Genomic DNA, 25,204 nt, shown 5'->3' with positions numbered 1-25,204 from the left:
AATAATGTGTGTTGCTTCTGATATCTCACTTAAAATAAGAAAACAAAGTTTGAACTGACAACACCACTCTGTTCTTGTTTGTGTCTAACTATATTAGATGTATGTAGCTGATGTGGCTTTTTGTTGTTGTTGTTTTTATCAATCAAGTTGTAAGCTATTTTTCACACACACACACATTCATACATGAAATAGACACACAATGTGCGACACATACAAACAGACAATACATAATTACATGACAAATCTCACCAGTTGTCCAGCATATAACCAGGCTGTGGAGTTGGAATTGAGACAGATGAAATGTTCACCCGCTGTGTGAGAAGTGAATGTAAATCGACCCTCTGCAGCATAGGTCTGTCACACAGCACAACAGACAATAAAGACAAGGAGTTGTTTCAGTTGATATTGTCATCACAGCAAGTAAAATAACATTTGTGAATGGCTATTTACTTCATTAATAACTTGAAACTTTATAAGATCTGAGATAGGTTCCACACTATTAAATTGAACAGACATGTCACACTCAATTGTGTTTGTTAACATTAAGTTATACTGCAAAAGCAAAAAGCAAGATTAGCATGATGAAAGTAGCATACATACAGACATATTTGACCCCACTTCAAAATGTACATACTTTTTTGAAATGACAAGTATAAACATAGCTATTATGCTATTGTAAGAATAACCTTTTTGTGCGTTTTTGTAGACTTTCCACAACCAACTGCACGCCAAAGCTACCCGATGCATTCTAACCTTTAAGGATAAAACCCTACTTCTAATAGTTAATGCCGAACTTTATAACAGATAGCTTTTTTCCTCCTAGAACACTCCAATCCCAAATTCATAATCCAGAAATGAACTACAACAGGAAAACAACTAAAAGGTACAGAACAGTGCCAGTGTATGTTTTGTGTGAATGGTGGCATGAAAACAAGACAAGTAGTGACAAGGACAGGAAAGTCTAGATAAAACTGCTAAAAGACCATATTCAGACACATCAGTCCATCATAAGCAGACAAGTGAAATCTTATTCAAGAAAACAGAAATCCAGAGAACACGTTGGTAATTCTATGGCTGCACTGCAAGAACTGGCAGTTAAGTGTAAGCTTGACTTTTTTTTTTTTTTTTAATGGAGTACTCAGAGACATGTTTGTTATCAGTTTGAGACACAAACCTACACTAGAGAAAACTTTGGGGTGAGAAAACACTGACTTTCAAGAAAGCAGTCAAATTAGCTTTCAGCAGGGAAGCTTTATCTAGAAATCTCCCCAGCAGAGATAGTGAGCCTAGTGCCAGTGTAAATCAAGTAGCATTTATAGAGCAGTAGGACAGGGGTGACGTAGCAGCAATGAGCAGCACCACAGGCACCTGATTGGCCACTGTTACCACTGTCACGACTGTGACAAGGACCATTATCCACAAACCTGTTGGTCTAAGGCCTGTAGATATAAGTTTACTAAAAGTAACAGCAGGAAGAAAGGTCACATGCAAGCAAACAATGTGCAAGAGCAAGTTCACTGCTAGAAACCATTCCATCACCAGAGAGGAGGAAGATAAGAGTGAGACAGAAGATGAAAGGAATAATTTCATGGAAATGTTTCACCATCCCACAAAGGCAAAGAGCACTCTGTAAATTATTGTAGTGCAAGTGAGTCATTCTTTGCTGATGGGGGTACCCCCACTTCATATGTGCTTTAAAATCAAGGCTTTTGAAAACTAAAATTTAAAAAGTTTCCAATGACATTAAAGAAACGCCAGTATAAAGAAAAACATGCATGGGCATCTAGATTTTAAGCATCATATTTAGCTTTTTAATTTTGATTGTTGGACGCAAAACTGAAGCCATTTCCTGCGCAACGTGTCATTCAAAAAAATCTGATCAACAACTCCGATCATCTGCACTGCTTAAATATTCTATCACCTGAAGAATGCATGATTAATGTATGTAGTCATCAGAATAATGGACATTAGAGCATGAATTTGTCAAAAACAGCTAAAATATTTCATAATGGTGTTTCAGTTTTTGCGTTGCAAGTGCAACGCAGGTGATGCTTCAACTTTGAAAAGCCAGAAATCAACAACATTCAATGGAAGTCTACTTCAGGGAATACCTACTATATTTCCGACACCAACTCTCTCATAAAATCCACATGTTTCATCTGTTCACGGCGAACATCTGCACTATAGCTTAGTAAAAAACATGTTTCTTGATCATCATTCTTTATTTCCTAAATTTGAAATATTGGTAGACTTGTCCATATTTTAAGAAAAGTAAATGAAAGTGAATCAGATCAGGTCAGCTATGACCAATACCACTTTGCATTACGTGTAGCAGAGGTAAATGATTTATTGTTTTCGGAAATTTAGAAGCTTTATTATTTGATTTTATGCATTATTTCTTATTATTTGCTGCTTTTTCAAAGTGCCTTTTCCATAAATAAAAGATAATCATTTTGTTCATTACAAAAACAAACTATAGGTTACTGCGCAACACCAAATCCAACAACACCATTGTGTGCTTCCAAGTTCGTGCTAAATAAAAAAAAAAAGGAAATATGCACACAATAATTAAATGTTATTTCTGCCTTGCTTCATCAATTTACAAGTAAACACTTATTACTTAAGTGAGTCTTTAAAAGAAGAAGAAAGTATTTCAATTTCAATGTGCAAATTGTATTTGGTATGCAAAATAAACAATTCACCATCACATGAACTACATATGACACCAAACTCTGTGTCATACATATCAATAAAAAAAAAAACTTTTTTCTTCCTTTAGCTTTAAACTTTAAAACTAACTTTTTGCTGTACTGGTCATAAAACATGTCCGTATTCTAGAAAAATTAACACCAAGTTGTGAAAAATGAAATTTATATAAAAATGATACATGTGTAATTGTATGGTATGCCTTGATTTATATTTTTCTGATTCATGGAACGCAGAATGGCGAATTGCGGGTACAGTTCCTGCAGCAAGTAAGGAAACACTTTGTCTTCCCTGATGGAAGCCAGACCTTCATGATCCATCTGCAAGATGTCACCTGCATTGAATCAAATGTTGGCTACACCTGCAAATTTGGGCTGGTCCCAGTGCTGTTTTTGTTGTTGTTGTTGTTTTTGACTCACTTGTGTAAACAAAGTGAGTCTATGTTTTAACCCGGTGTTCAGTTTTCTGTGTGTGTATATGTGTGTGTGTCTGTGTGTCTGTGGTAAACTTTAACATTGACATTTTCTCTGCAAATACTTTGTCAGTTGACACCAAATTTGGCATAAAAATAGGAAAAATTCAGTTCTTTCCAGTCAGCTTGTTTAAAACAATATTGCACCTCTGAGATGGGCACCAAAAAAAAAAAAAAAAAAAAAAAAAAAATGAAGCCTAATTATATGCAAACTGCATTTACTGTTATATTTATATTTTTTGTATTCTCTAAACTTGGCACTTTGATCTGATATTCTGACACAACAACAAGAGCAGTCATTATTATCATTTTTAGTTCAAACAGGAACTTCTTTTGCTAAGCATGGAAGTTTTATTTATTTTGCAAACGTTTTGATGCAGATAGTAAAAAAGGGAAATTACTCTGTAATTAATGCTAGGGGACTTAATTTGCTTTAAACTGATCTTTCTCATCTTAAACATTACATTTTGAAATTATACTCAATACATAAAAAGCTTGTGTGTTTTACTCTCAGTAACTCTTACTTTCACTATCTTCATTCGCCCAAGTGGTCTTTTTCAGAAAATACTAAAATCAATACGACGAGTGGACTTTACAGATCTGTTGGCTGAGCCCTGAAGGTCATGGGCAAAAATCAATTGCGTACACATATTTATACACATTCAAAGCGCGTGCTCATATTCTTCGCGAACGTGAACGACGCCATTTTGTTTCATGTTGCTGACCTGCCCGTTCAATCCTATATTCAATGGACAATACACGATAACATGTGATGGAAAGTTGGAGAAGGAGACCGTTAAATATTTATTCAGAGAAAGATTTGTGAATGCCTCATCACTTACTGGATTATGCCCCAAACTGCAATAAAAATATCCACAGAATCAGTCGGAATTCACAGTTAAAAATTGTAAACCATGCGAGTTAATACCCTTGAATTGATCACGATGAAACGAAAAAATTTCCAGTCTTGACTTTTCTCAAAATGAAGTCCTTTTCACTTCATACGACGTTTAGAAGTACTTGTACTTGGCTCTACATGTTATTAGTTTAACAAAATACTCAATTTTCATATCAACTTTAAAACTATAAAACTAGAATGAACATAAAAGAGAAATTGAATCGACCGAGTCGTACTACATTCCCGGCGGGTGTAACTAAATTTGTACATCTATCTATATCTAGTGAAAACGGCTAAATGTTGCAGTGTGATTGCGGTGATAGCCATTAAATAGAATTTTTAATAGCCCTTAAAGATTTTTTCAATGCCCAAGATACACCAGAATAATATGATTTAAACAGCGTTCTCACTGCGAATACCGCAACTGATTTATCGCCCTTTAAAAAAGTATGTTCAAATGTTAAATTTTAGAACGTCAGTTAAGGAGCCATGATAGTGTAATGGATAAGGCAGTTTCTTCTCACCCAAACATGCGGGGTTCGAATCTGGTTAGGACTTTTTTTCTTTTTTTTTTTAAACGTGAAGCTTTATAATAACAAATACAGAACACATTTCAACGATTAGATTAAAATTTTTTTTTTTTTTTTTAAGTGTATCACAAGTGAGTCTTGAAGGCCTTGCCCCTCTTGTTTGTTTTGTTTTAAGTTGTTGCTGTTTTCTTCTTCTCTCTCTCTTTTTAAAAATTTTTTAATAATAATTTATTTATTTTTATTATTATTGTTGATAAGTTATTAACTCAGCCACTGATGGACTTTACAAGATTCCTGGCTTGAGCAATAGATATGGTTCATTTCAACTTCAGTCATGTACTATTTTGTGTCAAGGAATACAGTGTACTGTGTAGTAAAGACAGATGATATACATGCAACAGAATGCACCGCACCACTATAAAAAATAAAAATAAAACCTCAGACAAATGCAACCAATTATGCAATATAAATCACTGCAAAAGATTTGTCCATCATTATGAAAACAGACTGAGAATTATGCATGAATGGCTTTGTCAAAGTTTGTGTATGTGTGTTTAACTCCTTGCCCCCACCTCAAGGCCTGCCTCTCCCAAAAACAAAAACATGAAAACAGCTAAATTACAATAACATATATATTTAATCATCTGATACCAATTTTTATTTTATTTTATTTTTTTTTACTTTCCATCAGGAAATGCCTCTTTTTGAACCCTTTACATATGAAATATCATATTACCAATTTAAATTTTTTACCCTTTTTTTTGTTGTGAAAACTATAAAATGGGCCATTTTTTAATGTATATATCTCAAGATTATGAATAATACCGAGGGAGCTAAAAAGGAAAAAAAAAAAAAAAAAAAAAAAAATCAAACAGAAATCAAGTATTATCAATAAAGTATTTATCAAATCTTATCTCTGCAGTGCAAGCAGTTTCAACTTTCTGCTCTTTGAAACATGGCAAATCTTGTGACTTGGAAGCCTATCCCTATTTCAGAAAAATTCAAGAAGCTATATCTCAAAAACTATCAAAGATACAGCCTTGAAATCTTGCATGGTTATAAATACATCTCATCAATATCTGTGTGCCTGAAAAGACTTGTTCCTGTTCGATTACTTTTTAAAAATTAGCGGTCCTACCCTGATGCTCCTGACATGAACTACAGTGGACATTACATTTTAAAAAAATATTTAAAAAATTGCATAGAATTTTGGGGCCTTTTTGTAACTGCTATCATTTCTTCTCTTACAATCCTTTATCTACTTTTATTTTCCTCTGTGTGTGGGGGGAAGGGGGGGGGGGGTGAGCGGGGAAGGGGGAAGGTGTGTGTGTGTGTGTGTGTGTGTGTGTGTGTGTGTGTGTGTGTGTGAGATGATTCCCAAAGACTCCTGGTCTCAATTCAACAAAGCACACTGCTTTTTTGTCCTTAGTGAATCACTGAATGCAAACTTCATCCCACAACTACTAGCAAAAATTGTTCTGAAAGAAGAGTAACTGTATTTCAGAGTCACAAGAATCAGTGGGTTCCTAAGCACACAAATACAGCAATGAGTGGGTCAAATATGCTAATGTATACTTGTCATTGTCTTTCTCAATAGTCAATTCAATAATTATTTCCATTTCATCAAAATTTAGGTCATTCTTGATTCTTTGATGTCACACTGTAACACTGGTTACATTGCAAGCACATGCGATCTTACACATGTATCAGTAAAACAAATGAAGCAGACAATTTTTCTCTTACAACTGATTTTGCTTTCATCAAAAATACTCTAATTGTATATCTAAACATCTATGTATACCATCATTTTGAAATTTGAGCAGCTAGTCCCCCTTTTTATTACCAGGAGCTAATAATGACTCAAGCAGAGAAGCAACCCATGGAGATGCAGATTGATACAGGTCAGCTAGAACTATCATGAGTAATGATACTTTCACCAGCAGTTTGAGAAATGAGCTGACACCTTCAAATTGCAGCTCTCCACCTATTCAGGTGAAACTCTTCCTTTACTTGGGAAATCCACAGTGTCAGTCACCTGTAAAGGGGTCTGGTCAAAGAATTGGAGCTGCTGGTGGCAGAGGATTTCACAGGCTAGACTGGCTGGGTGAAACTGGGCTTGACTCAAATCTGTATATATAGTGTATTTCTTGTAAAACCAAAAACATCAAACATATTCTTGCAAGCCACACAGCAGTTCTTTCAGGAGTTTTTCATGGGAATTTTAGGGCAAAACTGCACCTGAAATACAGTGCCGAGGGTTTTTGAAAGCCTGACCAGTACCATTTGCTGTTCACCCAAAGTAGAAGAAAAACTGCAAAGACTTGAAAAGGCTGTGGAGTCCAGAGAGGGTGACTCACAGTTAGTGGGGTTAACAAATCATCTTATTCCAAAGAAATGGGGGAGAATGTGTGTCTGCAGCGATTATAAAACAACATGAACGGTGAACCCAGTTCTGGATGTTCTAAGCCATCTGATCTGTTTGCTACACTGGCTGGTGGCAAAGTCTTTTCGAAGCAAAAGCTCACACATGCATATCACCAGATGGATCAGGATTCACAAGAACTGTTGACAATCACTACTCACACCCGGGACCAGGCTGCTTCCAATTCAGTAGTGGGGCAATCATCCCCAACCCGGCAGGTCCCCGGGTGGTGGATAGGGGAACGGTCCTCAGATATGGGGGTTAGCAGTCCCGGACCAACTGGCGATGTTCCTACCAGGACGGGGTGGGTCAACAGGTGGCACTGTTGTCCTTACTGAAATACCACGTGTCCTATGACGGGTTCATCATGCTGTCAAGAGGCGCGTTATAACCTCTAGCCCCGGGGTGGGACCCTCGGAGAAACAATACCCTCTGTGCTCAAAGGGCAGGACGTACAGGCCATGAGCTAAGGGTGAGGCACCCCCAAAGAAAACTCCAGCTGAAGACGGCGGTATTGGGCCACTGGCGCAATTAAAACCACGATACCACGCATCCACGTTTCCATGATGATGCAGTCCACAGAATCTCGATGTGGCGCTCGATCTTCAGAGACCGGCCGGGGAGGCCGGGAGCTGGGCCCTATGCCTCAAAGGGGCCCACCCCAAGCAACCGGTGGTCGGACAAGGAAATTCCGCATGCCCATGTGATGAAGAAGGAGACCTCATCCTCCTGCTGGGGCCAAGCAAACAGTACCACCCAGAACACTCAACATTCTCCAGTGGAATGCAGAAGGGGTGCATAAGAAGAAACTTGGCCTGGCAGAAAGGATGCACTAAGAAAATATTGACATTGCATGTGTCCAAGAGACACATCTGACCATAAACCATCGCTTTCAAGTGAGGGGTTACGAGACCATCAGGTTGGACTGTGAGGAAAGAAACAAAGGAGGGGTGCTTGTCTTGGTGCGGAATTCCATCGCCGCACAAGAACTCAAGATCAACACCAATCAACAGGCAGGGGGTTGATATAGTCTTTAAAGAACACAACATCAGGATCTACAATGTCTAGTGCCCTCAAGATCGTGATCTTTCCCTCACATACATGAACATCCCAGACAACAACTGCGTGGTGGTGGGAGATTTCAACAGTCAGAGATGGGGCTATGAGGAGACGGACAGGAGAGGCGAAGAAGTTGAGGACTGGGAGATTGACACACATCTTCATCTCATCAACCAAGAAGATGATGAACCCACCTACTCAAGACGCTGGATGACCACATCAACACCAGGTCTAGCGTTCGTCACCAACAACCTGTTCGTCAGGACCACAAGAACAGTCCTCAACCAACTTGGAGGAAGTGACGACCACAAGCCTGTAAAACTCTCCATCAACCTCAACTTGCAGACTCCTCAAGCAAAGTGTTTTCCCCGCTGGAATTACAGAAAGGCGGACCGGACTCTCTCTGAGACCCTCACAGATACATACACAAAGCCAATCAACATCAGGCAGAAGGACTCAAACAAGATGGTTCAAGACTTCACAAAGGCTGTCTTGAAAGCTGCTATAGAATCCATCCCAAGAGGAGCACGCAAATACTACAAGCCCTACTGGAGGAACTCCAGAATCTGGAAGATACTGTTTTGGAAGCCAGGGACCGAGTAGAAAAGCAGCCATCACTGGAGAACAACATAGTGCTGAAGGAAGTAACTGCCAGATACAAGCTGTCCTGCGCACAAGCTGCAAGAAAAAGCTGGCAAGAGAAAACTGAAAGACTAAATCTCAACAAGGATGGCAGCAAGCTGTGGAAACTGGCTAGAACCCTCAGCAACGAAACAAGTCACACCACAATAACAGTACAAGAGAATGGAAATTACCTCTCTGGAAAGAAAGCAGCAGACCACTTCATAGACATCTATGAAAACATCAGCAATCTGGAAGTCCCCCCTGAACACAGAGCTGCAGTGCACAGGGCCTAAGGAAAACTTCATGAGAAAGAGCCCCAAGAGGAAGTCATGACCTCAGCTTTCACAGAGAAAGAGCTGGAGGAAGCGTTGCAGAGCCTCAACCTGAAGAAGTCACCTGGACCAGACGGAATCACACATGAAATGATTCTGCATCTTGGGATGAAGAGCAAGGCAGTCCTTTTAACAATCTTCAACTCCACCTGGAAGATAGGATCAGTCCCACAGTGTTGGAGGGAAGCAGACATGATCCCCATTCACAAAAAGGGAAAGGACAAGTCGAAGGCTGACAGCTACAGACCCATCAGGCTTACAAGCTGCTTAGGAAAGTTGATGGAGAGACTTGTCAACACTAGGCTTGTCTGGCACCTTGAGGAGTATCAGCTGCTGAGCCCTGAACAGGCAGGCTTTCACCAACACAGATCAACAGAAGACCAGATCACATTCATCGCCCAAAGCATTGAGGACGCATTCCAAGAAAAGAAGAACACGCTTGCTGTCTGGATTGACATGGAGAAGGCGTTTGACAGTATGGAAGGACGGACTTGGGCTCAAACTACGGCGATGTGGTGTGTCTGGGAGGATGTACACCTGATCAACCAGTACCTACACAACTGCCAAGCCCAAGTCAAGATTCAGGGCCAGAAGAGCAAGAAGAAGGTGCTGAGACAGGGAGTACCACAAGGAGTCCTTTCACCAACACTGTTCCTCATCTTCATAGATGACATCAGAGAACTGCCAAGAGGGGTCAGAGGAGCGATCTACGCAGATGACCTGGTACTCTGGTGCTCTGAAGAGTACACCACTGCAGCACAGGTACGCCTCCAGACTGCGCTCAACAAGATCAGCAACTGGACCAAGGAATGGCTTGTTTCTGTCAGCTCAAGCAAAACAACCTACACAGTCTTCAGCCTATCCAGCAAGAAGCAAGAGGCGAAACTGACACTGAACAACCAAAGGCTTGCAGTGGAAACCAAACCTACCTCCCCGGGAGTGACCTTTGACCGCAGGCTCACTTGGAAACAGCAGATCACCAAATGCTGTAGCAGAGCCAAGCTGAGACTAGCGATCATGAAGAAATTTGCAGGGACGGACTGGGGGGGGGGCTGATGAACGTATCCTAAAGAGACTCTATACGGGGAGAGTCCGACCTGTAGATGAGTACGGGACATCAGCATGGGCATCAGCTGCAAAGTCTAACCTCGACCATCTCAACAAGATACAGAACCAAGCTCAGCATGTCATAACTGGTGCCATGGGATCCACTCCAATCCTGAAGATGGAGGAGGGCTACAGTCACTGGAGGACAGAAGGGACACAAAGATCCTCATCCAGGCAGCAAAATTCAAATGCCTTGAAAACCATCCCATGAACAACAGAATGACCAGACCCACCAAGAGCCGGCTGAAATGAGGCAGCTTCATCCACCAGTCAAGACGCCTTGAAAGACAAACCCCAGTCTTGATAGAACACGAAGCAAAGCCTATCCCGGCAAATGTCACCCACCCATCTTGGAAGAGGCAGGTGTTCCCAACAGTCGTCACCAGCATTCCCAGAGTGGAGAAGAGAGGAACACAGTCAGACACCCAAAGGAAGGCCCTGGCCATGGAGTACATCTGCAACCAGTACCCCCAGGAAGACTGGACCCATGTCTTTACAGATGGCTCTGCCACAGAAGCAACGAGGGATGGTGGGGCTGGAATCTTCCTCCGATACAAAGACGGAGATGAAGAAATTGCAATCCCAACAGGAAAATACTCCACCAACGTCCAAGCTGAGCGAGAAGCCCTCTGTGAGGCAGCCACAATAGTCTCACAGAACTCCACAAGAACAACAGGGCAGGATCTCACTTCAGCCCTTGTTGCCCTGAGTGCCAGAGTAGAGAAAGTGGTGATACAATGGGTACCAGCACACTGTGGCATCAGAGGCAACGAAAAAGCAGACATTCTGGCAAAAGACGGTGCACAGAAGGAGCAGGCCAACAAACTGGTGTCATACGATGAAATACAACAATACGACAATCATCAAGGCACAGCAAGGAATAAAGTGGCGCCTCCAGCACCCCAAATATAACCCAGAAGACAGATACCATTTGCTGGAACGACGGGAACAGGTCAAGATCTTCCGCCTGAGGACAGGATACAACCGCCTGCTCCACCACATGCACACAAAATTTAGCATTGGACAGAGTGGAGAGTGCCCTTGTGGTGAGGGACCAATGACAACCGACCACATCCTTCAAGACTGTAGGACGCATGCAGTATCCAGGAGGAAGTACTGGCCAGCACCGACAGCAGTGGGAGCCAAACTGTACGGCACCCTGGAGGAGCTGCAACAGATGGCAGCCTTCATCAAGGACACCGGGCTGCTTATCTAATGGGAGGCGAACGAGGAAGAAGAAGAAGAAGTACTCCTCACATGGGTCTATACAGATAACACAGACTCTTCGCTCTTGCCCTGTTTCAAAGCATTATGGAACAGATTCTACAAGGTATTCCTGGCATAGTGGTGTTCAAGAATGATGTGAAGGTGACTGGAACAACAGAAGAGAAGCTTTTGACTCCCTTGACCAAGTGTTGCAGTGACTGGATGACCATGGTCTGTGGCTGCAGAAAGAAAAATGCAGAGTTCCAAAAAGACAAAGGAGAATACTTAGGGCATCTTATAACAAAGACGGCTTCCATCCACTACCAAAGTGAATGCCATCACTGAAGATCTAGCTCCCACCACAGTCAGCGAACTCAGGTCGTATCTGGAAATGGTCCAGTACCATGCCCGGTTCCTGCCAAATCTAGCAACGGAAATTCAGCCTCAGCACAACCTGCTGAATGCTCAAATACCAGCAACTTGGTAACTGGATGGATTTCTGTACAAGTGTGACATAATTAGGCATTGTATTATAATACATAATTGTGTTATATATGTAGTAGTGCAATGAATCAGTCTAATTAACATGGTTTATGGCCCAGCCGACTGCAAGGAAAATATTGTAATGAAACGGGATGGGTTTTTTGCGTTTTTTCCAATGGTCCAAGTCCATCCCTTCCCACATGGGCAACCCAGGGGAGGCCTCCTGAATTTGGAGTCTACCTAGCAGGAGGAAGAGCTGGGATGATCCAATAGATATGGGCATGGAGTGCTTGGACCGCAGGTCCAGCCATGCTTGAATGGGCGGTTGCCAAACCTGGTCACTGAGCACTTCATGGAAGGAAATAGGGACCATGCATGCTGAGAGGGCACAGATCCCCATTCAGCTCCAGGCAGGACCGATGGCAGGGAGTGTGGGCAGGAGACTAGATGCTTCCCTGACTGGGTGAGTGGACTCAAAGGTGGTCTGTCCCAAAAGGGAAGTACTTGTGACCGCGGAGGTTGCATAGGGGGTCCCAGAAGCAGGTCCCCACAGAGGCGCTAGTAACTGAGGTCAACCTGACCAATCAATGGTCGATCTCACCCATTGAGGCAGCATGTGTCACCCTGGGGATACTGGGGTGACTTGGCCCAGGGTGGGCGAAGGAGAGCAGCTCCCCGAAGGTTACGACTCCCCCTCCCTACATTAAGAGAGGTGGGGGAGGGGGCTCGTCATGGGAGGGAGGAAGGGAGGTTGCAGCACCTTCACTGAGAACCTTCTCAGTGCGCTGTTTGAGACAGAGGATGGACACGAAATCCCCTTGTAATGAATTGTCCAGCCCTATGTCTATACTAGTTTTACTATTCACAACTGAGTTGCAACTCCCCAGGATTTCCTCCCTCCAGTAGGGCCAACTTGAAAGGTGGTGCCCAAAACCATTTTCCAATGGTCCCCTTCACTAGTTCAAAACCAAATTTGAGGGTCAAGAATAAGAAATAAAGAAAGCAGAGATTTAAGAGGGGCAGAATCATATTGACAGCAGAGATAATACAAAGGTTATAAAGAAAAGCTGCAAGCAACAAAACAAGCCAAATGAACATGCTTAAAAAAAACCTTTTTTTAATAAAAAAAGAAGTATATGAAACTAATCAGAAAACTTGGCCAAAAGGAATGAGTCATCACTTGCAGCCATTAATGGCGTTTGATTGCTAGAGCAGGGTGGACCAGGACAGGCATCTTTTCACTGTGTTGCTGTGGAATTTGGCCAAACTGAGCAAACCAACAGGCCTAGTTTGTGTAAGTTTGACATGATACAGTATATGACACCAAACAGAAAGTTTACAAAGTGACCATAACAAGCCAACAGTCAACCACTCAACACAACAATATGTATGACTGAGAGTGAGATTCAAACAAAAGTTACAAGTGTAACAAATGAACTTACCCTTGACAAAATTATTCTTTCAGAAGGGTCTTTGACTTCCACATGCATTCCGATACCAGGGGACACTGGCATGTAATCTTTGACATTATGATCATAAGCCTGCACTTTGTAGTTTCCTAAAAACAAAAACAAAAGAAAAAAGAAAAAAAAAGAAGAAAGTTGATGAAACTGCAAAGTCAAGAAGGTTAAATGACAAAAAAAAAAAAGAAGAAGCCCAAAACATGTTGTGTATACTGTATACAAAAACCCATAGCGCTCACTCTTGGATTCTGACTGCAAATCACTGCAAGGCAAACTTCTGGCATCCCCACAAGGGATCTGCTCTCTTAATAGTATTTTGTAGCACTGTGACTTCTTCTTGATAGTAGTACTATGAATTTTTTGTATGTGTAGACCTGGATGTAATATTGCTGTTGCCATTCTAAACTGAACTGTAAATTATATCATTGTGTGTGTATGTGTGTGTGTGTGTGTGTGTGTGTGAGTGTGCGCAATGACCTGGTAAGGTTGCTTTGCAGAAAAGAGTAATGCTTGCAAAGACAATATCCTGGAATCATGTTTCTCAAAACTTATAAATCAAATGGTATTCTGCGGGCAATTCTCCAACTTTCACCGAACCTAAAGCTGGAATTCAATATATATCACACGTAAACAGCACTGACACAACACAAATTGTGCAAACAGTGAACTGACTTACTGAATCCATGAACATGAAACAGCACCGGCATAGCACCGATTCTAGCTCTGGCATCGAAACTAAACATTTTGTTCCATGGAGCTGTTTCGTCTGGATTTTGTCAATGAAATGGAGAGGCCTTGTCCCAAGATTTTTTTATTTCGAGATCTATGAGCATGTAGCACTGACCTTGAATCTACAATGAGCAGAATTATATTATCATTATTTGGAAGATCTTATATTTTCCTTTCTTGTTTATTCCTTCATTATTTATTTATTATTTATTCTTTCATTTAATTTTTAATCATTTCTTTTATCATTTATATATTATTTTGGTTGTTTTACAAATAGGCATTTATTCCCAGCCAGTAATAGACCCACCTGACCTTTTCCGTGTTGCCCTTTATGAATACAAATTATGACTGTACAAACCACTGTGGTGAAGTGATTAGTGTCGCAGACTGATGGCTAGGAGGACGTGGCTTCAAATCCCAGTGAAGGTGGGTTTTTCGGCCTGCTGCTGGCTCCTACTCAGAGTTAAGTGTGCTATAGGCTGAAATGGGAAGACAGGGGGAGACCACACAGTTGAATATCATCCACTTCACAGATGCGTCTTTGGGTGTGTTGCCCCAATTTCCTGACCAACACTGCAAGTGTCTGTATTTCTTCAGCCTGGTTGATGCCGGGATATCATTATGACAGGAAGTATAGAGTACAGCCTTTGTCGCATAGTCCTCAACCTAAATTGACCTCCATAGCAGCATCTTCAAAATCACCATCGTCTTCCTACTCTTCCATCATCATCAATATAAAGAAAAGTCCCAAATTATATGGCCTTTCATTCTGTGCTCTCAAGGTGACCTCAGTTTCGATACCCCTCCACCTCAGCGCTTGGGTGAGTCTTGTCATGGTCTTCAGTGTTGGCAGATTCATGGGGGACTGTCGCTGGAGGGAAGTGGTAGTGGTCTCCACTCTGGGGGGAGATGCTAAGTCTGAATCTGTGAATAAGCCATTACTGTTGTCAGTAGGGGGCTTACTAGGTGGTGTCCTAGGTACCTTAAAATCAGAACAGGCACTACCGAACACCACCAAAGTGACTCACGTCACTCAGCAGCAGTGCTGGGTCTCCTCTGGTGTGTGGCCTCCTGATGACAGACCTAACATTGATGGTACCTTGTGGACTGCCGGTGCTGGTAATGAGACAGATGAATCCGGGTGTGACCACGTATGGGGGACTCAGATTGAGCGGCGTGGGAGTAATGCCACTGAAGTGATGCAAATGATGGGGCAGCAAAAAAAAAAAAAAAAAGAAAAAAAAACAAAAAAACTTATCTATTTTACTTATCTATTTATGCATTTATGGATTAACTTCCTCATGTCAAAACAAGAACCTATGGTGAACGTTCTTTCTTCTTTGCTGCTCCTCATATCCGGAACAACCTTCCTCATCATATCCGTGCATCCGATTCTATCTCTGCTTTTTGTTCATCACTAAAAAAACCTCATCTTCTTAAGACGTATCTAAAAGCACTCTCACTCTCAGCTTCCTTTTTCTCCAACACCATCCATGTCAGCTCACTTTGAATGCATGAAGAGTGGGATAGAGAGTGGGGGAGGGAGGGGTTTTGAGACAGAGTGGTCATGAATGATTTATGTAATTTGTAATATTTTCTTTCATGAAAAGTGCCCATAGCTCTTAGTGAGAACGGGTGCTAACAAATGTACATTATCATTATTATTAGTAGTATTTATTTGATACTCTATTTATTCGTTTGTTTACATATTTGTTACTTCATTCTTTCACTTCATGTATTTCTTTTTGTATCTATTTACTTACTTATATATTAACATTATGGCAGCAAGTTCAGCAATAAAGATGGAAGAATGTTTTTATCCAAGTGATGCTTTTTTGTTTTTTGTTTTAATTCCAGAATTACAAAAGCTGCTCCTGCTTCTCCATCACCAAGAACAGAATCATCTGTAAAATGTTTTAGATAATTTCTGAGTTTATACATGAACAGACATATCGCTCTTTAACAAATTAGGTGAATTATTTTTCTGCAAGTGTATGTGTGTGTGTTTCCAATGTTTCATCAACAAAAGAATCAGCAACGACTGTTGTTGATTTGCAATAAGCTTTGAGTGGCTCAGCATCATATTAAAACACAGCAGAGAAAGGTGGATACCACTGTGCTGTTTCAGTGCTGTTTTGTTTAAATGGAATCAGTTTTTTGGTCCCAATTCATACTTGTCCAAAACAGCCTACATCATGCCTGTATTGTTTCAGTGCTGTGTATAGGGTAGATGGACCTAACTGTCAATGATCCAGTCGAAGCAACCAGCTCAACATGTGCATTGTATAGATGTTAGATCATATCATGATCATCAAATGTAGCTTTTCTGCTTTTGAAGGCTTTCTCCTATTAGCTGCACCAGGAAAAGTTTGTCTGCTCCTTCTTTTCAATGTTTCTTCAATGGTTGAAATAGCAGGGGTCCCTGAGGAATTGCAAATGATGTGTTTGGGCACATGTGGACAATCCAAAAGGAAGCCGGTCTTGAACTCATTAAATATAACATGCTATTGGAATATTGCACCAGACTGTTGTAGTGTTGATTTTGATCACACAAGCACACACACAAAAGGAAACTTTCTATCTAAAATTACGTTTAAATAACATACTTACCGTGACCCACTAGTGCAGACTCCGGCAGGGGTCTGACATTCCTGTCCTGTGCAAACTACTATCCACCTATGCAGAGAAAACTAATGTAACTACGGCCAATAACCTCCTGAAAGTAGGTAACCTCCCCTTTGTCCCGCTGGCTAGCACCCTCTTTTGACGGCAATATATCATCACCAGCACAGCGAGCAGGGAGAACAGGAAGCGGGGAGGATGGGAGGGTCTTAAATTTGGGTCACAGTAAGTATGTTATTTAAACGTAATTTTAGATAGAAAATTTCCTTTTAATTACACATACTTAACTGTGACCCACTAGTGCAGAATAGCGCGACAAGGTGGAGGGCTCACCTGTTCTACTGTCTGTCTGCTGCGATGGCCTATTGTGCAACTACCACAGAAGCGATGCCTCTTGAGCCATCATCCCGCAGGCATGTGACGTCTCTCAGGTAGAAGTCGATGAAGGTGGCAGGGTTTTTCCAGTAGGCAGCGTCCATGATGTCTTGCAGCCGTGTTGAGTGCGCTAAGGCAAGAGAAGAGGACCATGCTCTAACTTCATGTGCTCTGGCTGAGGAGGCATCAAGTCTCAACCCTGCACCTGCTTATGCGCCTTTAATCGCATTGACTATCCATTGAGACAGAGAAGTTTTGCTAATGTCACGCGGATGGTCCAGATTCCAGCTGATGAAGAGGCGTCGTCTGGACGATCGGAAGGGACATGACCTTTTAAGGTATATGCGCAGGGCCCTGACCGGGCAGAGGAATCTGTCCTCATCGTCATGGGCCAGTATAGAAGAGAGCGGTTTGATGAAAAGAATGGGAAAGGGTGTACTGGGAGTTTGATTTTTGGCAAGAAATTCAGGGAGGAATCTAAGTGAGATAGATCCGTCTGGCTCAAAGGCTGTATCTTGTGTGATGCCACTGAGGGCATGAACCTCACTACACCGCCTGCCTGAGGCGAGTGAGATGAGAAAGAGTGTCTTCATGGAGAGTAGCTTGAAAGGAGCTATAGCAAGGGGTTCGAAGGGGGCCTTGCGGAGGTATTGTAGGACCAGAAAAAGGTCCCAAGAAGGGGTCCGGAGGGATTTACGTGCGTGACAGAGGGAAGCCCCTCGGACCAGTGCCCTGAGCAGGGGGTCATCTGAGAAAGAGGGCCCGCCCAGTTGCCGAAGAGTGAAGCTGATTGCAGCGCGATGGACGCGTACTGCGGAGGCAGAGAGGCCTTTGGAGGAGGAGAGGAAGGCAAGAAAGTTGGCGAGATCCATATTGGATGGGTGTGTGGGACTGGCTGAGTGGGCTGAGCACCAGGAGAGCCAGCGGTTCCAGTGTGAAAAGTAAACACCTTGAGTGCCTTTGCGATGTGACCTGCACACAAGGTCAGCTGTGTCATCGGGGGCGCCTAGTGCTGACAGAGATTCCCGTACAGTAGCCAGGCGTGTAGGTTGAGAACCTCTGGGTTTCCGTGGGGAATGCCCGAATGGGGCTGGACTAGGGAGTGTCTGCCGATGTGAAGGTGGAGTGGGGGAACGTGAGTGAGGTGGAGAAGGTCGGGGAACCACGGCTGTGCTGGCCAGTGTGGTGCGATGAGAATTAAGGTGGCACTCTTCAGCCTTGCCTTTCTGAGGACATTTCCCATGATGGGAAGTGGGGGAAAGGCGTACCCCAAAAGGTTGGACCAGCTGATCGATAGGGCGTCTATGGCCCAGGCCCAGGTCTGGGACTGGGGAGACGTATGTTGGAACGCGGAAGTTGAATCTTGTGGAGAAGAGATCCACATGTGGTTTGTGCCAATGGTCCCAGATAATTGAAGTGTTGAGTGTGACAGGGTCCACTCTGTTTGGAGCACGATGTGGGGTCTGCTGAGGTAATCTGCGAGAATGTTCAGCTTGCCTGGGACATGTTGTGCTGTCAGGTGGATGCTGTGCTCTTGACACCAGAGGAGGACTGTCTCCGCACACGGGGACAGCTGGTGTGAGTGAGCTCCCCCCTGTTTGTTCAGATAACATGCTACCGCTGTGTTGCCCGTGCATAGCATGATCGACCTGTGCAAAACGTGGGGGAGGAAGTGCTGGAGGGCGAGGAAGACCACCTCCAGCTCCAGTCTGTTGATGTGCCATGACTGCTGTTGCGGGGTCCAAGTCCCCGAGGCTGTGTGGTTTTCCATGTGGGCACCCCAGCCCATGTTGGAGGCATCCGTGTACAGTTCTGCATCCGGTGTTGGGTTCGAGATCGGAACCCTGGCCTTGAACCACTGCATGTCCATCCAGCGCTGGGTCGACTGTGAGAACCATGTGCCCAGAGGTATATGGGTGTCCCATGTCTGTGAAGTCTGGGACCACCTGTCCTGGAAGTGTCACTGAAATGGACGTTTGTGTAGTCTCCCTAGCGGAACTCGTGCAACGAGGGACTCCATGAAGCCTAGCAGAGAGGCAATTTCCCTGGCAGACGCCGAGGTTGCCGGTGATAGTTGAGAGAGGAGGCTGTGTAGCCTGTGGAGGCGAGACATGGCTGGACATATGGTCATTGATACAGAATTGATCGCCATACCCAGGAATTCGAACTGTCGAGAGGGTTCCAGTTCTCATTTTTCTGTGTTCATTAGAAAGCCCAGCGATTGGCACTGGTTCCTAACAAGGTTCAGGTGATGCTGGCAGAGGGCCCTGCTCTCTGCAAGGATCAACCAGTCGTCTAGGTAGACCCTCAGGCGTATGCCCTTGCTCCTGAGGGCTAGGCATAGTTCCCTGACCACCCTGGTGAAGACCCACAGGGCTGGCGCAAGGCCAAACGGAAGGGTTCTGAACTGGAAGGACTTGCTGTCCCATGAGAAGCGGAGCCACTTGCGGTCCCTGGGGTGAATGAGGATACGGAAAGAAAGTATGCATCCGTGAGGTCTATGGAGACTGCCCAGTCGCCTTGCTTGATGGATTCCCTGATTGACGCAGGTGATTCCATGCGGAATGGTTTGTACTGGAGGTACTTGTTTACAGGAGAAAGGTCTAGGACCAGCCGCCAGCCGCCGGAGGCTTTGGGGACGACAAAGATGTGGCCGAAGAAGCCTGGTGGCAGAGGAGGAGCTTCCTCTATGGCCTCTTTTTGGAGAAGAGCGAGGATTTCATCCCGCAGGGCTGAGCGGGCTGTGTTGCCCTGTGGGGGTGGTGGGTGGGAGGGAGCAGGAGAGTGAGTGAGAGGTGCCTTGGAGGACAGCCAAGGCAGGCGGAACCCCAACCCTATCACCCAGAGGACCCACTCGCATGCTGGGACAGACAGCCACGCTGGCATGTGCCTGGATAGGCTGCCTGCTGGCTGCTGTTGCACGAGTGGCGGGTGAAGGGTGGGGGTGAGTCATTGGGGGTGGGCCGGTCTGGAGGTGGCTGCTGGCCTGTGTGGAGGGCAAAATGTGTACGGCTGGCGCCTGTACACCCTGGGTTGGCCCCTGGGTTGCACTCTGGTGTTTGTGAGGGAAGACTGACGCAGGCGCGGTCTGAAGGTGGTTACATTGTTGCACCTGAAGGTGTAGGGTTGTTGCCGTGGAGTGTGCCAAGTGTGCCGAAGCGTGGAGAGGGCCTACGCCAAGGGCAAGGTCCCTACCCAACTCTGTGCGGCGTTTTATGGCCACAGTGGGGAAGCCCTGACCAAATAGGGAACCGTCGGTGGGGGGAAGAGCTCTGAGGGAAGCGTGCTCTGGCGGAGAGCGCACGTATGGGGAGCGGTTGAGCACAACATCCCTCCTGGTCAAAATAACATTCATATAGGCCTGTGACTGTATATTCGCAGACCGCATGAGAAGCTGGCTGATCTGCTGGACAAAAGGGGAGAAGATGGTGATGTCAAGGCTGGCTGGTTGATCAGTGGGGGTATCCATCAGGGCTGTGGCAAGGCCCGCAAGGAAGTTGTCTATGGCGGCAGTCGATTCTAGAGATATTCTGACAGCTTCCTCCAGATCCATAAGGAATCTGTCAGGCAATGCTACTATGTGATTGCCATGCGAGTTGTGCGGGAGGAGTAGTAGGTCTTCCTGAGAAAGAGGCAGGGGTCCTTGAGGCATAGGACCCGGAGCCAAAAGTGGGGGCTCTGCAGTGGGTCTGGGCAGGGTTTTCAAGAATTTCCCTCGACCCATAGCGGCTGGAAAATTTGGGACAGTCAGAGGGGACATCGCTGATGGTTTGGCCCCTGATGCGTGCCAGTGTGTTTTGCAGGGCGTCAAGTACCATGGGCGACTGTGTAAGGGCATAGTGAGGGCCATGGGAGGATCTGTGGATGCCTATAATCTCCATAGCACCGTGGGTTTGAGGCGTGCCCGGTACGTGAATTGTCTCCACCCTATCTGGAGTGTAGGAAGCTAGGAGGGCTTGTGCTTCTTGCAAGGAAACCAGCTGATTATCTTCTGAAGGTGGTTCCTCTGTATCTGTGTCCCCATCAGAAAATGTCTCTTCTATGGCATAGGATGATAGGTGTGGTTGCACTGGGTGCTATGAGTGTGTCCTGTTGTAGGGGAGAGGAGCTGCTGGGAGGTGGTAGAGGTGGGTGGAAGCAGATTTGCTGCAGTAGAAAAAGGAGCAGTAGTAGCAGAAGGTGTGGCACCAGGAAGCAGAGTGGTGCATAATTGCTGCAGCAAGTTAACAATGAGTTGCTGGTTGTTTGCTTGCTGAGAAACCATTAGTGGCTGGGAAACAGCAGCAACCGGCGGTATGGCAGATGGGGTCATCACTGCATTGCTTGTAGGAACTGTGCACGCACCTGCACTGTAGGCAAGGGGCAGTGCCGGTGCAAGGAAAGTAACTGCGGCGGTCACCGGTAAGGGTGCCGAAGCAGGAGTTACCTCCCTTGGAACGGGAATTCATGACAAAGGGAGGGGTGCACGTGTATGGGCGAGCGTGTCCCCTAGTGGTCCACCTTCCTCCCTACACATGGGGAGGGCATCCCTACGCACCTCGGTCGCCAATGGATCTGAGACGGTCAAGGCATGCCGCGTGGCGGGCTCATGATCCGATGTCACGGCTGCCACCACGGACGCACTGCACATAGGTCCCAGTCTAGTGTGCAGATTCAGAGCAAACGTATGGTGTTGTTTCCGCAAAGGACTTGTGTTATAATCCATTGTTGAGACTGTGGGCATGGGGAAAGTAGGTACCGGCAGTCAAAATTTTAAAATAGAAAAAAAGATTTATGATACATTTTATAAAAAAAACAAACTATACTGAATGCATCTGCAAGTGCATCAATTCATTGATTCATGCTGTGCATATGTGTGTGTGTGTGTGTGTGTGTGTGTGTGCATAATTATAAGCTTTGCATTGTTTGTACTTTTTGTGTTTTTTTCCTAATGTAGCTTTGGTATTTGCATATAAGAACAGGTTTATATAATATTGCTGCAGACCATATAAGAAAAAAAAAGAGGAGTAAAACCTGTCAAGGCTCTTCTCTATGGGCAGTCACATTAATATTTGCAATTGTCACTAAAACTGGGATTTTTTCCCTCCTATTAATGAAAGCTAGTTTCTATTACTTATTTCTTATGTAACATTTGTTACATGTGTTATTGTTTGTTATCAAAAGGTACTGCATTAAATCATCAATGGTGTGAAACCTGCATGTACAGCAAAGACACTGGGTATGAAATGCTTTGCACAATATTCATCATTCTGTCCCTAGTGTTAGCACAAACACACACACACACACACACACACAGAGCGGATGTGTTGCTGCATGAGTGCATGCACACTTCATGTGTGTGTGTGTGTGTGTGTGTGTGTGTGTGTGTGTATGTGTGTGTGTGTGTGTGTCTGTGTGTGTGTGTCTGTGTGTGTGTGTGTGTGTGTGCACGTGCGTGCGTGTGTGTGTGTGTGCGCGCGCGCGCTAAAACTATGAGAGAGGAAGGAGAAAGTGTGTACTGACAAATGTAAACAAAAAGCTTGATGATGTGAAACAATTATGTACAATGGCCTCTGATCCTACCTCTCCCTGCTCAAATTGTGAGATAAATCAGTATATTCCATTAACGTTGGTATTTATTTCTGAACTAAGTTAACAATAAGTAATAATAAACCAATCTCAATAATTATGTTAACCTAGTTAATTTCTAGGTCATGAGAGGCCTATGAGGTGGTTGTTTCCGGTTTATGTCATGAACAATTGTCTTGATTTAAATCGGCGATCCTTTCTTTTAGAATCCTAAAAGGATCATAAAAATGTAATAAAATGCAAAATAATGCATTTACTTTTCATTACACGAGTTTTCATACAATATTTCAGTCTAGAATAAAATAGCACTGACGCGAAACCCAACTGGTGGAAAAGTATCGACACTTGCGCGTGTCAATCACTTCGTCAAGCGGTCAGAGCTTACTCCATTTATCATGAAATCGGAACGATCCTATGGATTAATAAGCCCTAAAAACTACGTGGATCAATTTAACATGAATCGATTTGTAAAATTTGTAATACTTACCTTGGTGATTTTTTATCTGGATGACGAAAACGCTTGAAATGTCATCGCTTGTTGATTTCATAGTAGCCGCCGCTGCCCAGTCAAGTCAATGTGTGAATGTGTGTCAAGGTTGCAAGCGTGCTTTTCATTGGCTGCGCTATATTTGAGTGCGTATGAATACCTTGACCTTTGGTACCAATCGAATCAGCGAAAAATAAGCTTTCTATCGCTTATGTATCGCCAATGGTGTTTATAGATTTACATTGCGAAAAATCCTTCAAATGTGTCCTTTTAACCGGATCGGTGTGCTGGCTCTTTGTTATGAAGTAAATTAATAAAATAACTGATGGTGGAACTTGTTTAGGCTTCGACCTTGCGGTTTGACCTTATTTGAATATTGGGGATGGAAAATTCCACAACCTACAAACAAATCAAAACAACCGACCCTCGGACAACACGAATGTCCGCCATGGTGGAAGCACGACATGGGATCAATTTCGCTGATTACGGTAGGCAGTTCTCGGAACGAATACACACTCGCATTATTTCCATTATGTTTTAAGCAAGATTTATACACAATTTCACACAAAAATCATCAAGTGAAAAGTGACAAATTTCGGCCTGCTGCCGGCTTTCCCGCAGCCTTTGTTAGCGGGTGCCGGTACCTAGGGAAAGGGACAGAGGAGGTCGACTTGGGCACTGCCGACTGGCAATTAATCACTACTGACCTGTGTGTCACCGGAGGAGGCGTAGGAGGTAGTGGGGGTCTGGAGTCGACCGGAGGTAGAGGAGGAAGTGGAGGAAGCGTGGGGTTGGCGTTGTTGAGAGAGGCAGAGGTAGAGGGCCCAGAGTGATCGCGAATCGATTGCGATCGTGCCTTAATTTTAGCCCGATCTCCCAATCGAGCCACATAATTTTGCGACCTAGCTGAAGACATAATTGGACAAAAAGCAGAAACGCCAAAGAATCGATAGATAGAAAATACGAAAAAAAACTTAGCCGTATGAAGTGCACAGGAACAGGAGTAGAGATGGCTGCCGGAAAAAGAGGGCGCTAGCCAGCGGGACAAAGGGGAGGTTACCTACTTCTGGGAGGTTATCGGCCGTAGTTACTTTCGTTTTCTCTGCATAGGCGGATAGTAGTTTGCACAGGACAGGAATGTCAGACCCCTGTCGGAGTCTGCACTAATGGGTCACGGTTAAGTATGTGTAATTAAAAACACATTTAAACATATACAGCCCATACAAACAAGGTATCTTGAGAAAACTCAGTAATTGTGCAACATTGTTCACAAAAAGACTCATATCAAAATACCCTATGGTCCAATTGCAAAGAACTATTTTGGAGATTCTTGTCAAAACTGACCTTCTGATCTGTCACCAACATGCTCTCTTAAATTTTTCCAAGCACTGGTAGTGCAATATACATTCAACATATCCAATCAACTACTTTAAACTGCGCCAAAGCTTAAGTCCTACTACAGGGTTCCCTTGATAAAGTTGATTTTAAGATTGTGTGAGCACGTTTGGAAACATGGCAGTGGTGCGCAAAAAGAAGAAAGAGCGCACAAATAACCGGGAACTGCTGATGTTTGACGAGTTCTTGGATATGAATATTTATTAAAGGTATCTGGGGGTCGAAGCAGACGTTAAACTGCGAAATGTGTATGGTGAGAATGCTTCGAAGTGGAGCGGTACACGAACCGTTCGCAATTACACGCTGTTAGCAACGTGGGTAGTGGGGGGCAGGGTGCTTTACTGAGGTGACACGTTTGGGGTTTTATGCCTTATTGTATAATACATTCTGTTTTGTCAGCAGCAATGGAATTCCACCTTTAAGTCACTGCACTGTTTGGTCACTGTCGAACATTATCTATTTTATCTTTCACTCATACCCTTACCGACTACCATTGTTTCATCTGGTATCTCCTCGATGAAACATTTCTTTTCTGTTTCTCCAATGTGAAAATATAAAGCAGACGCTTTCAAACAGGTAGAAAAGAAAACAAGCAATGAGACGCTGGCCATATTTCTCGCGCACCGGAAGTACGTGGCAGCATTTGGTTGCTAATTCACTGATTGACCAAAACATGTTCTTTCCGTATATTCTGTGTATGAAAAAAATACTTTCTAATAATTGACA

At 43.9% G+C, this 25,204-nt stretch overlaps 1 protein-coding gene across 3 annotated transcripts in view; it reads right to left on the bottom strand.

Annotated features, from left to right (window-relative positions):
- The window catches only part of LOC143297268 (transmembrane emp24 domain-containing protein 4-like), a 65,680-nt gene extending 40,588 nt beyond the window's left edge, over nucleotides 1-25,092 (bottom strand). Inside the window, exons 1-4 of one of the 3 annotated variants that reach the window (XM_076609520.1) lie at nucleotides 24,963-25,078; nucleotides 23,084-23,155; nucleotides 13,282-13,397; nucleotides 250-354 (exon numbers count right to left, since the gene is read on the bottom strand). In XM_076609520.1, coding sequence (XP_076465635.1) covers nucleotides 250-354; nucleotides 13,282-13,397; nucleotides 23,084-23,155; nucleotides 24,963-24,972 — 303 coding nt within the window. In that variant the 5' untranslated portion in view covers nucleotides 24,973-25,078. The other 2 variants (XM_076609539.1, XM_076609529.1) reach the window with 2 other exon arrangements.
- Between the last annotated feature and the right edge of the window lie 112 nt (nucleotides 25,093-25,204).

The sequence above is a fragment of the Babylonia areolata genome, chromosome 2 (genome assembly GCF_041734735.1).
Source record: "Babylonia areolata isolate BAREFJ2019XMU chromosome 2, ASM4173473v1, whole genome shotgun sequence".
NCBI classification, from domain to species: domain Eukaryota; kingdom Metazoa; phylum Mollusca; class Gastropoda; order Neogastropoda; family Buccinidae; genus Babylonia; species Babylonia areolata.
Note: the sequence above shows the minus strand (reverse complement) of the source record. Positions and strands in the feature narration are given on the sequence as shown.